The 15,060-nt window shown below is 31.9% G+C and overlaps 1 protein-coding gene across 4 annotated transcripts in view; it reads left to right on the plus strand.

Moving 5' to 3' along the window:
• The window catches only part of LOC123708487 (zinc finger protein ush), a 139,261-nt gene that overhangs the window by 69,386 nt on the left and 54,815 nt on the right, over positions 1 to 15,060 (plus strand). The window contains exon 1 of one of the 4 annotated variants that reach the window (XM_045659217.1): positions 297 to 443. The exons of 2 other annotated variants lie outside the window; for them this stretch is intronic. In XM_045659217.1, the coding sequence (XP_045515173.1) occupies positions 353 to 443 (91 nt within the window). In that variant the 5' untranslated portion in view covers positions 297 to 352. Of the gene's footprint in view, positions 1 to 296; positions 444 to 15,060 lie in introns of those variants that run through there. One more of the 4 variants, XM_045659221.1, reaches the window with a different exon arrangement.

Consider the following 15,060-nt stretch of genomic DNA (forward strand, 5'->3'; position numbering starts at 1 on the left):
TGCACATAGCAAATACCATATCAAAGTCACTATCAAATCAGGCTAGATACTTTTATAGTGGGTAACTTTTTTATTTGACATTTTATACAAGTTTATTCAAACACCGCGATAGGATCGCTGACGTTATCTTTCAATGCAACGTTACCGCGAGCTCGGAGGCGATAGGATCTCGGGGCAGCCATTGCTAGTTAAACCAACCTGATAAGGGATCGGACCTGTGTGAGTGTCTGTTGCTGTGTGCGGGGTGGGGCGCGTAACCAAGCCAGTCACTCAATTTACGCGGCTAAAGAATGACGTCGAAAACGAGTTGTGCTCTCAAAAAAGTTATTTGAAGTGTATTTTGACGTTTGTGATGTTATTGTGGCTACGGTACCTGAAACAGCTGGAGCTGGCGTGCGCTAGTGTCGCCGAGTTGCCGCCAGGCGGCGTGGACGACAAAATGTGTATGCATTTCAATGTTTACATGCTTTTGTTTATTAAAAGGCTTTTATTACTTTTCTTATTGGAAAGTACTTCATACCATTAACTTTATTTATATTATATTACAAATATTTATGATAGAATGCATTATTTTTTAAAAGTATGAATTAGAAAAAATCTTTTTTATTTATCTTTAACATAATATTCTGATCATCTCAATGGAAGTTTTTTTATCAGATCACAGTTGATGCTGTTTTGATAAGATTAAGATTCACTTTTGTAGATTAGAATAATTAAATAATTCTAATTTTGGTTGATATAATACGTAAAAAATATTTGGTGTTCAATGTTTTATTCAACCTGCGTAATTTTTTTTACATCAGCCTTTTGTACTAAAGACAAAAACACGTGTGCACGTCGTCATTTCATGATGTTTCTGTATCGTAAAATCAGTTGTTAATAGCGTATAAAAAGAAAATTTGTGTTCAGCCTGGTTTGAACGCACGAACTCACCTTGAGAGTCGTGCTTAACTCCTAGTCCAACACAGTAATAGATAAAATACACTCAGTTTATTATTATGTGACTGCTTATAATTTAAACATTATAGATGCACATCTACATATTTAATCTATGTCACCAGATAAAATATCTATTTCAATGACACGACTGACAACTGCGAATTACGACATTGAGTTGAAATTCCCGCCGCGTGTGGCTCGTTACCTATTTTGACAGCAGATGTCAATGTCAAACCAGTTTAGAATTGACTTGTATGATAATAGTTGAACTTTTTACAGACGGTGAATGCTTAACGAGTATTACAACTCATAGACAGTGATGCTTCATAGCATGATGTCATCATAAACATAAACTTAATATTACTATTTATTTTATTTTCCACTAATAATATGTATACTAACTTTTTATTCGTTATACAATTTTTTATGGACTTTACCCTGAGTGAATAATTGCGCTTATATTTTTTATTTAGCTTATATTATAATTCTATCTTATATTAATTTTTTGATGATTTTTACAATCAGATCTTTTTACCAACCTCACACAAAAAAGCACGACAGTCTTGAATTCTAAAACCACAGAATAAACACACATCCGTATTCCATTCGTTACTCTATACAGATAAAAAAATGACGTGTGTGCTAGTGAATGGGGTCCCGACGAAGCTCCCGATCTACTGATAACAGTGGGGGGTAAGGGTGGCGTTATCTTGACGAGATTTCACGTTCATTATCAACTGCGGCGGTGATAGGGTGTTTCATTGTTGCCTATGCGGGCAAAACTTGGGCAAAAAGATCGAAAATATAAGTTTTAAATACAATTTTCTAACTTTTATGTACACTTTATTTATTAACACGACCTAGTTTTGGGTGAAAAGAGATGGCACTATTTTCGGTTGAATACCTATTTTAAAATATGATCATAATTTTTTAATAGTTTTTTTTCTAAATGGTGCTTTAGATATAAGAATCTTTAATTTTATGTTAGAATTGCAACGCGAGGCAACTTTTTAAAATTAAGTTACAGGTTCTGCTTGGATTCACGTTTACAGTAAAGCGTTTCTTAACATTCAAACTTTGACAACAGTTTATCGTCTTGTATAAAATATAAAATCAAAAAATCTATCACCTGCATTGTATTCATACAAAAAGCAATATTTTTATTCCGTACAAAAAATCCCACGATCTGATAGGACTAAAGCATTGCGCTCAAGATATGAGCTAGCGATAGGCTTCGATTCCCGCCCGATGTTTGAGATAACGTGTTTTGGGAATAAACCTCCCGTATTATTAACAATAGAATTATAGCCGGTCTAGACTTAATAGGAACATAAATTTGACGAAATGTTAACATGAATATAATTTCCCTCTTGAAATATTACATAATTTATATTTTTAGTGCGTTCGTAGTGGTTCTTATACCAATATTGAGTATAGGTAAGTAAGATCAGTGGTTCGTACGAACGTGATCGGTCGTAAGGCGTGTGAACAAACGTAAATTTAGTGATATTAATTATTCTGAAATTAATTTAACTTGTCTGCATATGATTTCTTAATACATTCCCGAACGGACAAGTCTTAAAAACACAGAAGTAAAATTATATTGGTGCTGCGAGATTCTATCTATTTATTTATTAGTAAAATAAAACATGCATGTTGCATGCTTAAAAATATATTACAATGTGATGTTACAAATGTAACACACATACACATCAATTATATTAGAACATAGAATCACAAACAAGGAAGATGGTTTGACCTTAGCTTGGAATGATATACCTATAAGATTGTAATTCCTAATTGGAAACTATCGTAGTATCCGTAAATAACAATTTAATTTAACAATAATAATAGTTGCATATCTTCAGAACGTTTTAAGTATTCAATACTCTTCTACTTGGCAGTATTCTGAGCGATTTAAATATTTGATCTGATCGCATAAGTATATTGGTATTATTGTAGCATACGTTCTCATTTATATCGATGCCTACACGTTTTACGTATCGCGAATATAAAACAAATTTATATGTATCGTAGCCCAAGGACTATATGTATGTTATCCGCAACTGATAGCTGTCAACGTATTGATAATAGGTGTATCAAATTATGTTGACTTTGACAATTAAAATTCAAATGTAGTCGTAGTAGAAAATATATGTATTAGCCATAGATGGCGCCTATCACACTTAACAGCATACGTCTTCTTCGGGCATCATCCAAAATATTTATTTTAAAATATAAATATTGTAGATAAATTGTTTAATATAGTTAGTATAATAACTATCATACACTTACCTAAAGAAGGACATTAAATCGTAAAAATAATATCTGTCTTATTATACAATAACAACGCGGGCATTGCCTCGTTTAATGCCAGGATAAAAACTAATATATTGCCGAGATGAATAAATCTAAAGATTTAACTAAGCAGTGTTAACAGATTTCGTTGCTATGATATGATATATTTAGAATGTAAGTTTTAGATTCCAAAACGAGCTAGCGCTGAGTTTGACCCCGTAAATATAAAAAAATTGGGAATTGTATTAATTTACTCAAATATTTAACGGTATAGTAAAAAGTTCGCTAAATTTATAAGGACTTTGAACCCCGGAAAAGGTAAAGATAATGACGTACATAAGTTTACTAAATGAATAAATTATATTATTAAAACAGAAGGCCTATAAAGATTATGAATGCAAAGAACATAAGTTTCGAAGTCTAACATTACCCCTAGGTTTATATTGGCTACGTTACAGCCTGTATACGCGAAATGTAAGCACAATAGACGTTTATTTCCTTATCTTATCTCGCCGTACAGACGGAAATGACAACATTATTTCGATGGCAGATACGTTCAAGTAAATTGCCACGAATATCATTAAAATTAACTGAATTTTAATTTAAATAGGTTGAGATAGCGCGATAAGAAGTTAACACACAATAACTCAAGCGATAACTTAAATGTGTAGTTTAGTGGCTGTGCACTAACTTAAAAACAAAATTATTATCACATACTTCTGTCATTTGCTACTATAGGTCAGCTGTCAATTGTCAAGCGTACATGTTCTCTACTACGAGTATATCAGTAGGTACTCTTGTTGTTAATAACACAGGTTTGGTTTTAAAATACTATACACATCAACGCCAAACTGTTGTTTTTGATTTTGTTTGTCAGGGAATTATTTAATGCCATTCGTTGTCGTCTACATTAGTGTATAGTCTTTTAAATATGCATTCGTTAAATACATATTAACTAGAACGATATTTTATATATCTATAAAATGGATCGAGTCACTATTTGTAGAAAGAAAAAACAAATAAGAATTACTTTAGTTATATTTATTTTAGTATATTAATTAAATAAAAATTCTGCTACTTATTATCGAAAGAAGAAAACAATTGAACAATTTGTTTTAGTGTATTTATAAATAAAATAACTAAATTAATTCATTTTCCGTAAATGGTATCGTATTCATTTAGAACTAAAGTTCTCTTTGCGGTAGTGAAACAATTAAAATAAAAAGGCTTTGATATAATTTATTCAGAGTGGGCTGGCCAGATCACGAGTTTAATGGATTTGGGATCAGCGGGCGTGGCCGGCGAAAGGTCGCCGTTCGATTCCTGTCAAAAAGTGACGTCGTTGCCCGATTTTCAACAATACTGGGTTAATTGACATGTAAATACAATATTTATAAAATATTAAAATAAAGAAAATACACTTAAACAAATTGATGCCATTTGTTTTACTTAAGTTGTATAAAAAATACTTAATATTGTCATCACTTGATATTTACTTTTCAGCAACCGTGGTAACATAGACAATTTTCGTGTTTGTATTGGTTAAAAACTTCATTTAAAACCTAATGGTAGTTTCGTGATTTTACCCACAAACAAAGAATAATATAGATAATATTATTGGCCGTACTTTAATTAACAACAGCATTATCTGTGTAGTTTCTAATACACTATCTATGTAGCAGTTACGAACAAGTTATCAGAGAAATATGTGCACATAAAAATTCAACTAACCTAAATATGTGAATCCTTATCTATAATGCGGGTGCTATCGTTAAGCGATAATATTATCCTTTAGGGCGTAAAACTAGTTTTAAAAGCTAGGTTTTATTTCAACGTTCGTATTTATAAATTATCTACAGATTGAGGCAGAATGCGATATTCCACCTGTATCACCTTGTCCGTCGTGGGTGAGACTCGGGGTGAGAAAAAACAAAAGAGGAATTCGTGCGTTTGATTGTATTGGACAAATGACATATGACGCGACGCGTGTCAACGAAGATTGGACAAGAGATGCTGTTGCCCAATCACAATTAAACGAAGGGCGATTTTTTGCGAACTAACGATCTTTTTGATCGCAGTTTTTTCGGCGCATAAAAGTACATATTTCTGAACCCGTTCTACTAAGTTCTTTTAATTATTTATTATTTTAATACCTCTTCCTTTTCACGGAAGAGAGTTTAATAGCAAATCAAAGTACACACAAGATATATACTATACCTCAATCAAAAGAAGCAAGTCTAAAGTACCGATAACACATTTGCCTTTGGCAGGTCGCTTAACATCAGGTTTAACTCAGTTCTATGAAACTGTTAAATTACACTGTACACTTCTTATGTATTAAATAGTTTTAACGTTACCATAATTTAATGTCATTTTACAACTTTCATATTTGTACCGTAAAATTGATGATCACAGGTCGCGACTCATAAATTATTAAAAAATTCAACGCAGCCACCAGAATGAGCACTTTAATATTAAATTAATGTATGTAAAGCGTGTTCATTTATTTTGCATACATTAAATTTGTTAAAATAGAAATAAAGTTATGGTATCGTATTTTTTACATAAAGTTATTTATTTATAATTAATATTATCTCATATTCACAGACTCATATTGAATATACAGCGATATTAAAAAGAAGAATTTGAGTTGAGTTTACCTACTGAAGGAGAACGTGTATCCTTCGAGAAATCCTCCTTGGTTAGTTACTTAAACAAACAGAAACTACAGAAGAAACCCCTAGCACTCTTTTCACTGCTATACTCTTTGGTCTATCTTTCAAATTGTGTTTACAATGTGTTGTAAAGAGACAGATGCGCTCTTTAGTGAAAGCAATGCATAAAAGCTTTTACGAATCTGGGGTAAAATTATATTGAGAGTCAAGAATGTTTTGACGAGTTTAAAATATTACGAGAACGATTGACCTTTACTAGCTTCTACGATAAATATTTTTTCAAAAGTTAAAAAAATATTCTTATTAATTTAATGGCAGTCATTTTTAAACATGATGTATACGTTTATGAAGTTTCGAGATAGCCATTTTATTTATAACACAAGATTTATTTTTGATAAGAATCGAATCTTGTTTTAGCTTTTAAAATAAAATATTATTGTCTCTAAACAAATTTTAAGCGTTTTTTTTTTTAATTTTATTAAGATAAATTATGGTGTATTAATTGAAAAGATCACTCGTATTATCTATTCTTAGTATAATTTCGTTTTGCTTGGCGTTTTTTTAACAAATAATACTTTAAACGGCTTGATAGTGTTAGTATTTAATTACAGTATTTTATGCCAAAGAATACATACTCGCATAAGAATAGGTACTTCACAAACGATACAAACAAATGAATAACATATTTGAAGAGATCATTTGACAGCGTCATATAGCCACGATTTTTATATAGTAATACCTATCAGCCGATGACGAAAAGCTTATAGAGGCCACCTATGGGTCTAGCTCGCGTGGGCAATAAATCTGCGCGGACGCATTACAAATTGGAATGAGATTCGATCGCTTGTCTGCGCCCGCTTGTTAGCACATCGGATCGCATCGCGCTCGTGAGTGCGCCCACATTCTGTCACTTGCAAGTACAATTCATTGCGTTGTTGCACTGTCTAACAGACCAACAATTCACTTATGTTGGATAATATCTATAAACATCACAAAAGCCTCACAGTCCCGTAAGACCCTAACGGAGGAGGATCTTACGTACTCTACGTCTCTTGTTTATAATATTTTTAAGGCATGATTGGATCCCATCTGGTTGGTAAATGCGCGATATTTTGATCAAATCTAATTACTCATATAATATTATACTTCTTAACCTTATAGAAGGAATAGCAATCTCTCCAGTCATCTCGGAAAAGAGTTGCCAACATCGTTTGCGTTTAAGATTACGTTGAATTACGTTGATTGCCCCAACATCTTAACTAAATGTAATTAGTAATTACCCTTTATTTTTACCCCAGACATCCCATTTGTCCGTCCTTTCAGACGATCGTGTTTTGGCCAAAACTCGAAAAACCGATATCTAGATCGAGCACTATAATAAACGAGTTAGGTCTGGATATTCATAGTTTGTCCCCTTACACTTTGTAATTCATTTTCGTTTAGTTTATAATTTATAAATATATGAGTTTTTGTTGTATTTTTTTAGTACAAATGTATCAGCATTGGCAAGCTTGTAATAAAATAAATTATAAAAAACAAAACAAACTGTATCATACAATTATTAAGTTACTTCGCTACCTAAAAGAATATGTGAATAGTTCTAAAGATATCTACCTATTACAGCGTCATTAAAAACACATTATGTTTCATACAAATAAAAACAAACATAGCATTACAAAGGTACGGTCGTTATCAGTCGCTATCTCCGGTCATGTCAAATGATAACGCGATAACCATGAACTACGACTGCCACAGATATACATAGTATGGTTTATTTATTTTGTATCCTCAGTGTAATTCGAGATTGTGTATTTCGTAGAATCGCGAAAAATTAACGACTTTTGTGGGAATAATTTAGACAGAAATGACTATTTAATATCATTAACAGATTTGCGACATTTGACCAAAGGCCATGATAAAGTTACTAACCTTTTTTAGCATTTTATCATCTTTATATATATATATATATATATATATTCTGTGCGTGTGTTTGTAATTTAACTCCTTCTAAACTAAACGGATTTCGATGATTTTTTTTTGTTTTTGTTCGAGAATGATTTAGATTTGTTATTAGATTTTGGTGAGATTTTTTTGTATTTAAGGCGTGTGTTTAGAATAACGTCTGTCCAGTCCGCTAGTCACGTTTAAATTAATCTAGATGTAAAGGACACATGAATCATGATTTCTGAATTATGCTTGTATAGTAGAGATATAAGGAAGATAGAGAAGGAGCTAAGTGGACAGAGGCAGGTTCTAGAGAAAAAACCTTATAGAATTCGCCAAGAAAAGAAAGAGTTTTGGCGACGGAATTAACTATGAGCACCTGTGAATTTAAAAGATTTCTTGAGATAAGAGTTTTAGGATTGAAAAGGATGGAGTATGTATCTACTCAAAAGTTCAAGATGATGCTTGACTTCAAGGTAACGCGTAATATAGAAGAATGTAAGAGGAGTCAAATAATAGTATTCGAAATGCAATCCTTACAATAAAATGATTAGGGGAAGCTGTCGTGATTTTAGATTTATTCACGTTTCCTCAAAAATATTAGCTAAGATAAGTGCTACATACGAGGTCCAATTAAAGTGAGGATGGGTACAAGCGCACAGCTCACGCCTAGCGAGCGAAATATACACGTTAACGTGCACATCACTAGATCCGATACAGCACGCTAGGGATGTGCTTTATTCGTTCTTGCACAGCTCATGATTGCGTATTTCTCGGTATATTGCTCGGCTATGAATTTAAACTTAGAACCGCTCATTTTGAGAACTTTAATAAATAAAACATTATAAAACTGTATTACACGTTTTTAAAAAGCTGATGATACATTAATTTATTTAAATAATATCTCATTTTTTTTACATAAACTCATCGAAAATTAAAATAACAGTCCAACCCTATAGTATATTATCTCCGTGCCCAATCGCGCGAATATCATTATTGTATCCCAGCAACGCCAGATAAAAGCCTAAAATGTAAATGAGACGTGCGAAAAAGTATTCGATTATCTCACTATTAGGTATAAATTAAGGGAATGAGGCATGCGGTACAATTATATTGTCACGAAGGGTCGCACCTGCGCGGGGGCAATCAATGCTCCGATCTGCGCACGCCAGGCACGCCAGTGATTCTTTCGAATCGATACTTTAATTCTTACTATTGAATGTTAATGATTTGACGAAGTAAAGGGATGAGGCTAAACGACGTGATCGCGATAACAGATCGATTTAAATCATTTATTAAACTCAAAGGTATAAGAAAAAGATATATTGTTTGTTAAATTTACTACATATTCCATGTAGTTATCTCAAGCTCATGTAAATATATAACACTACTTAATTATCCTGTAATGTGTAATGGATATGTATATTTTTATACTATATGTATATTTATACTTATTGGACTTATATGTTAAATATCCTTTTAGCAAATGATGTTAGTTTAAAATTACTTAAGTTAGGCTAGATCGTAATGATAAATTATCTCTTTGTACAGAAACATTTTATAAGAAAAAAAACAGTATATGCGTGGATCCAAAATATTGACTATTAAAAATAAACATATGTCGTATTCTTCCAAAAAGTTACCTATGCAAAATTGTGATGATTCAATTGATCGTGATAAACTATCGATACTAGCACATCCCTATATGTAATCGATAGAACTGCAACGGACAAACTCACATAATATTTTATTGTGTGCCAATTAAAATTATTTTCCTTCCCAGTTGATTGCGATTCGCTAGAGTTTCTGACTGCGGAGTTGATTTGACTTATGTTCCGCTATTGAGATTAAATTTATAAATTTATGAAACTTAATAATTGAAATACACACACCAATGGCGCTACAACCTGTTAGGTCTGAGCCTCAGATTTCTATCAGTCACGTGATGATAATAGGCAATGTGGTCAATCTTCTATGCCTGACATACGTTGACTTTTTGGGTCTAAGGCTAAGTTGCCTCACGAGTTTTTTCTTCACATCCGTCGAAATTCCATTGGAGCACAGCCGGGAATCGAACCTACGAACTCAAGAGAGTCGCACGCAACAATGCTACATAATAAATAAAATGAATAATTTAAATACACTTATCGCTTTTAGAATTTTTTTTCTGTCGCTTCTATCTGTTTCTTTTTAAAAGAACACGCTTTTTTTGGCTCAAACAAATATTACTTACACCATAATGAATTATATAATGAATGCAAAATTCTACTCGTATAACCTCAACATCAGTCGTTCCACAGCTGAGCCTTTTAAAGGCACTTCTTGCCGCGCACCACCACTATGTGGAACCAGCAGCCCAACGCACTCGCGAGCCCTCTGGCATTGAGAGTGTCCGGTGGCGGTATTACTTAACATCAGGTGACCCTCCTGCCTGTTTGCCCCGTTATACAAAAAAGGCAGAATGTTCATCATTTATGGTACTGAATCACATCGTAGACATACACAAACTAAGAATAAACAATTATAGGCCTATATGTATAGGCCTAGCAGCGATGACAGAAAACCTCGAGGAAAATAACAAATTTAATACTAAGAACCTTCTGAGTAAGATACACGCTATGTTATTGTTCGCCTACCGAACAGTTATGCGTTATCGTTTCGTTATCGTCACGTTATCGTATATTGAGCGTCAAATATGTTTAGTTCTGTTAAGTAGAATGTGTAGTGATAGTTATATGTTAATTAATACTTTTTAAATCATTAAAAGAAATCTACGTTTTGTAGCAATTACGACTGGTAATTTGATATAGAAATCGGACAAAAGTGATTCGTTTGTTCTAGAAAACTATGTACTGCCATAAGCTATTTTAGAAAAAACTTTCGTTTATGATAAAGATATATTTATTTAGCACCAGTTTCTTTAGAGATCGAGTGATAACATCAAGAGTCACCACACGTTTTATGCCATTATCGTTGACAAGCAAACATCAACTTTATTACAATATACAACGAATAAATTTAACTTGGCTATGCATTTAAAATCAATGCCTAATATGACAGGTTTCAAATAAAAATTCCTTCGCGCCCTACACCGAGCTACAGCACGATTTATCTGAAATAAACCTTAATTCAAGGTGTTAAAGTCTTTTGTTTTACAATTCATGGTCGGTGCATGTAAATTTGATACTGCAAGGTATATTGATACTTATTTTGAAGTAGTAAAGCTGACGCTGTATTCTACAAGTGGTAGAAACGTCGTTTAGTTACGAGTAATAAATTTAGCACGAAAGCAGACATACTCACGCGCAGATAGCCTTCGAAGGGCTAGACGTTGTACAGACACGATTCTGGAATGCTAACTGAATTCTGATTAAACGAAATGAGTCGATACATTTCGTCGTTATGAATATTGGCTTATAAAAACATTTTTTCTTTTTTTAATTTAAACAGCTAACACAAAGTTAAAAAAAAAAACATTTCTTTGTATATAATTAGTCTAAGCCTTCTTTTTAAAGGTCTTGCGTATTTTTTTATAGTTTTATCCATATATTGCTGGCATTAGCGGTGTGGATGGAAGGCGGTCCCAAACTAACAGCCTATAATACAGGATTTTAACTATTTTTAATCCATAGTAGTAAAATTACATTTATTAATCAATTTATGTAGACGGTTATAGTGTATTATTTATTACATTTATTTTTGTAATTATAATAATAAAAATTCAAAATATTTTTTTTAATATTCTTATCAATACCTAACATTCAATTCATGGCGTTACAACCTCAACCTCAACCTCTAGGCTCCAACTTTCTGTAACAGTTTCGTCATCATTTTTCTTAATAGACAAATGTGTGACGCTCTTGACGTTTTGGGTCTAAGGCAGAACCAACTTAACGTGAGAACCGCTCTCTGAAACCACTAGACCTACCTTCAAACTATACTATAAACGTTAATTAAACTAATTTTCTGTTCTAAATGAGTTTTTTTAATGTTAGTATGTAGTAGTTAGACATTCAATAAATCTTATCCCATTTGCGAATTTCCCTATCGGGTTTAGGCAAGGAGGGGGAGGGGGTCAGATATTTCAATCTTCGGTCGGATATTGGGTGTGAGCATACATCTCAAAATCGGTTGCCTTCCGTGCGGTCAGCTTATCTGTTTATTAAAATCTTATGCATGTTTATATATGGATGATGTTCTATATTTCATAGTTTTATGTAGAATTTCCAATAAACATTCATATATAGAGAATGTTGATTAAGGATATATGAACCTATCACTGTCAAACTTCCCTAATTTTGTGGTTTGTTTTCAGAATATTACTCTGTACTCTTTATAAATCAGCTATAAAAAACTCTTATATCGTTATTTACACTACACAAAGTATATATGTTTACTACTATATCTAGTTAAATGACTGTCAAACTTCATTATTTTTATGGAACTTTTTCAGTACAATGGTCTGTACGCTTTATGAATCAGCTATAAAAACAATACATGCAATAATACTAATACTTAAATCACTGTCGAACTACCTTAATTATGTGGAATTTTATGAATCAGCTATAAAACTGTTAATATTTTTTAATGCCTTTTTTGTAGTAAGGTTATCATACGTACCGTAAAGGTCGTTCCCATTTGCGTAAGAAATGTCTGATAAAAATTGAATGCTGGTCGGTGATTGAATCCGGCCGCTATTTCCTATTGTCTGTCAGTGTGTCACACGGGAACGAATACATTTTTATTGAAAATACTCGCTTCTGTATCTGAATTGTGGTTTGATCTTTATGTAAATGATTATTCTTGTACAATATAAAAATATAAATTGCTGAGAAGTTACATATACTTAAAATATTATGTGCTATTGATTATCGCGTGATATTATTTGAACGAAGATAATGTATCTTTGTAGCATATGGCGTATAACCAGAATGTCGTGCGTTCGATTTCTACGATACACTTAAATGAAAAACTAATCAGCAGAAATTAATGGTCCACTCCATTCTATTTGTTTGACGACATTTTCCAATTAGCCACTAAAATCAAATGAAGTTAGTGTTTGTTAGTTTTAAGTTTATACATATGTAGCATTTTTAGCATAAAAGCAATTTTGGTTATAAATGCAAAAACATAAAATTATTAATTTAAATAACTCCTTCGACTAACAAATATCTCAAAATAAAAACATATTATCGAGACGTAAATATCTAAACGTATTATTGATGATTGATTAACCCGTTAACATTTCCAAAATTGAAAATCCAAATCAAGTTAACGCTTCACTTAATCCCTTTAAACGAAATGAACAAACGAATCCGTAAACAATATCTTATTTCGCAATAATCCTCGCGGAAGCGCTGCTAATTTCATGCTAGAGAATAGCTTTGTTTTGTCTCTTAGTTAGTAAACATGAAAGATATGTCCGAAGAGGATCCACGGATCTTTTTTGATCTTCATAAGTATACATTGTGTTACCTATATGAATAAATGATTTTGACTTTTCTTTTATCGTCTACAGTCTACTTAAAAACGGTGTATTATAAAAATCTGTAGAATCAATGTCCTAATGTTACGATATGCTCGTATTCAATATATTTACGTTAATTAATAACTGAAAACCACCTGCAAAATTCTTGATTCGTAAAAAAATAAATATTCACTTAATAATCGAATTTGTCTGCGCGGCTATCAGATTTCTTATGATTTATCTTAGGAGATAACGATCTGATAGGTCAAGTATGCACATATTGGAGAATTCTGTACGAAACACGATTGTGGCCACGGGGGGTCTGTCCGCTTATAGTTGAAAACAAGATATTATAAACCACTTTTCAATCAAAATCACTAAAATGTGAATAACATAACATATTCTTAAAAACATATTTACATTTAATAAATGTTACGTTACTGGTTTATATGCTTAATAACTGTATGTACTCTAATTAATTGAGATTGAAATTATGGTGCCAAAAGCGCAAAGCGGGCGCGGCCACAGATAGTAAAATACCATAAACTATAGTCTAAGCAAAGTACAATTTTAGTATCTACTTTTATTTTTTGTTAGTAAGCGTGCCTATTTAATATTAAAATTCTTATGATACAAGTGGAGTTGACAATTGACTTGTATTTTAGTTTTATTTTATGGCAATAGTTTTAACTTTGTTTTTAGTTTTAATTAATAATATGTTGTATAAAATAAGTAATTATGGACTTTTGACGTTTGAAGTGTATAATATCCATTAAATAATCGTATGATAAAACTGATAGATAGAACTGTAAATATAGTAATAATTAATTAAAATATATTTTTATACGTAATTAGGGTGTCTTTCGTGATACTGACACGTTTTTTTAGACTTAATATAAGATTTAGAGTTGATTCTGAAGTACGTCTTCCGTATGTCAATCCTGTCTATTATAAAATGCTATTAACATTAGAAGCCTACGAAGTGATTACAGACGAGCTGTCACAAGACAATTTGTCAAGTTAATAAAGTTACAAGAAGTGGCAGTTCTTTGTTTAGCGCCGATTTATCTGCCTCCACCGGGCCGCTCTTCATTTCCGCCACTTCCCTCTTGTCGAACTCGAGTCGGTCTGAGTTTTGGGCGATAGCGTGTATACAGCTGTAACAAATCTTTATAAATGCAAGGATTTTTAAATATGCTTTACATATCTAAATTATTAACAAACGAATTAAGAAAATTAACTACTCGTTAAAAGTATTTAATTTAGTTAAACAACAATATTTAATTTTAGGTTATGTATTACCAAGAGAATTAATTTTATTAAACTATAATTAAATAATTTATATACCGAGAAAGAATATTCATCATCTTACTACAACATACTTACAACATAAGAGGGCTGATTTAGTTATTTTTTCAATTCAAGTTTGTAACGCCACTAGTGTTTTTGCGTGGTGGATTAAAAACAGTATTTTTTTTAAATCATCTAATTTATCCATGTTTGTCCATTATTATTACTATTTACTGTATATTTGTGTGTTGTAAATAAATAATTCATGAATATTCTTTACTATACGTTAAAGCTTTATATATAATTTATGCGACTAAATGAAATTTATGTTTTGTTTTCTAATTCATATTCTCTAATAAAATTAATAAATCGCTTACGCCTACACCTTTTACCCTACGCCAAAAGCAGAATGCGAAAGGATAATCACATTGCATTGTTTTTGATTCA

Source organism: Pieris brassicae, chromosome 4 (genome assembly GCF_905147105.1).
Source record: "Pieris brassicae chromosome 4, ilPieBrab1.1, whole genome shotgun sequence".
Lineage (NCBI taxonomy): Eukaryota > Metazoa > Arthropoda > Insecta > Lepidoptera > Pieridae > Pieris > Pieris brassicae.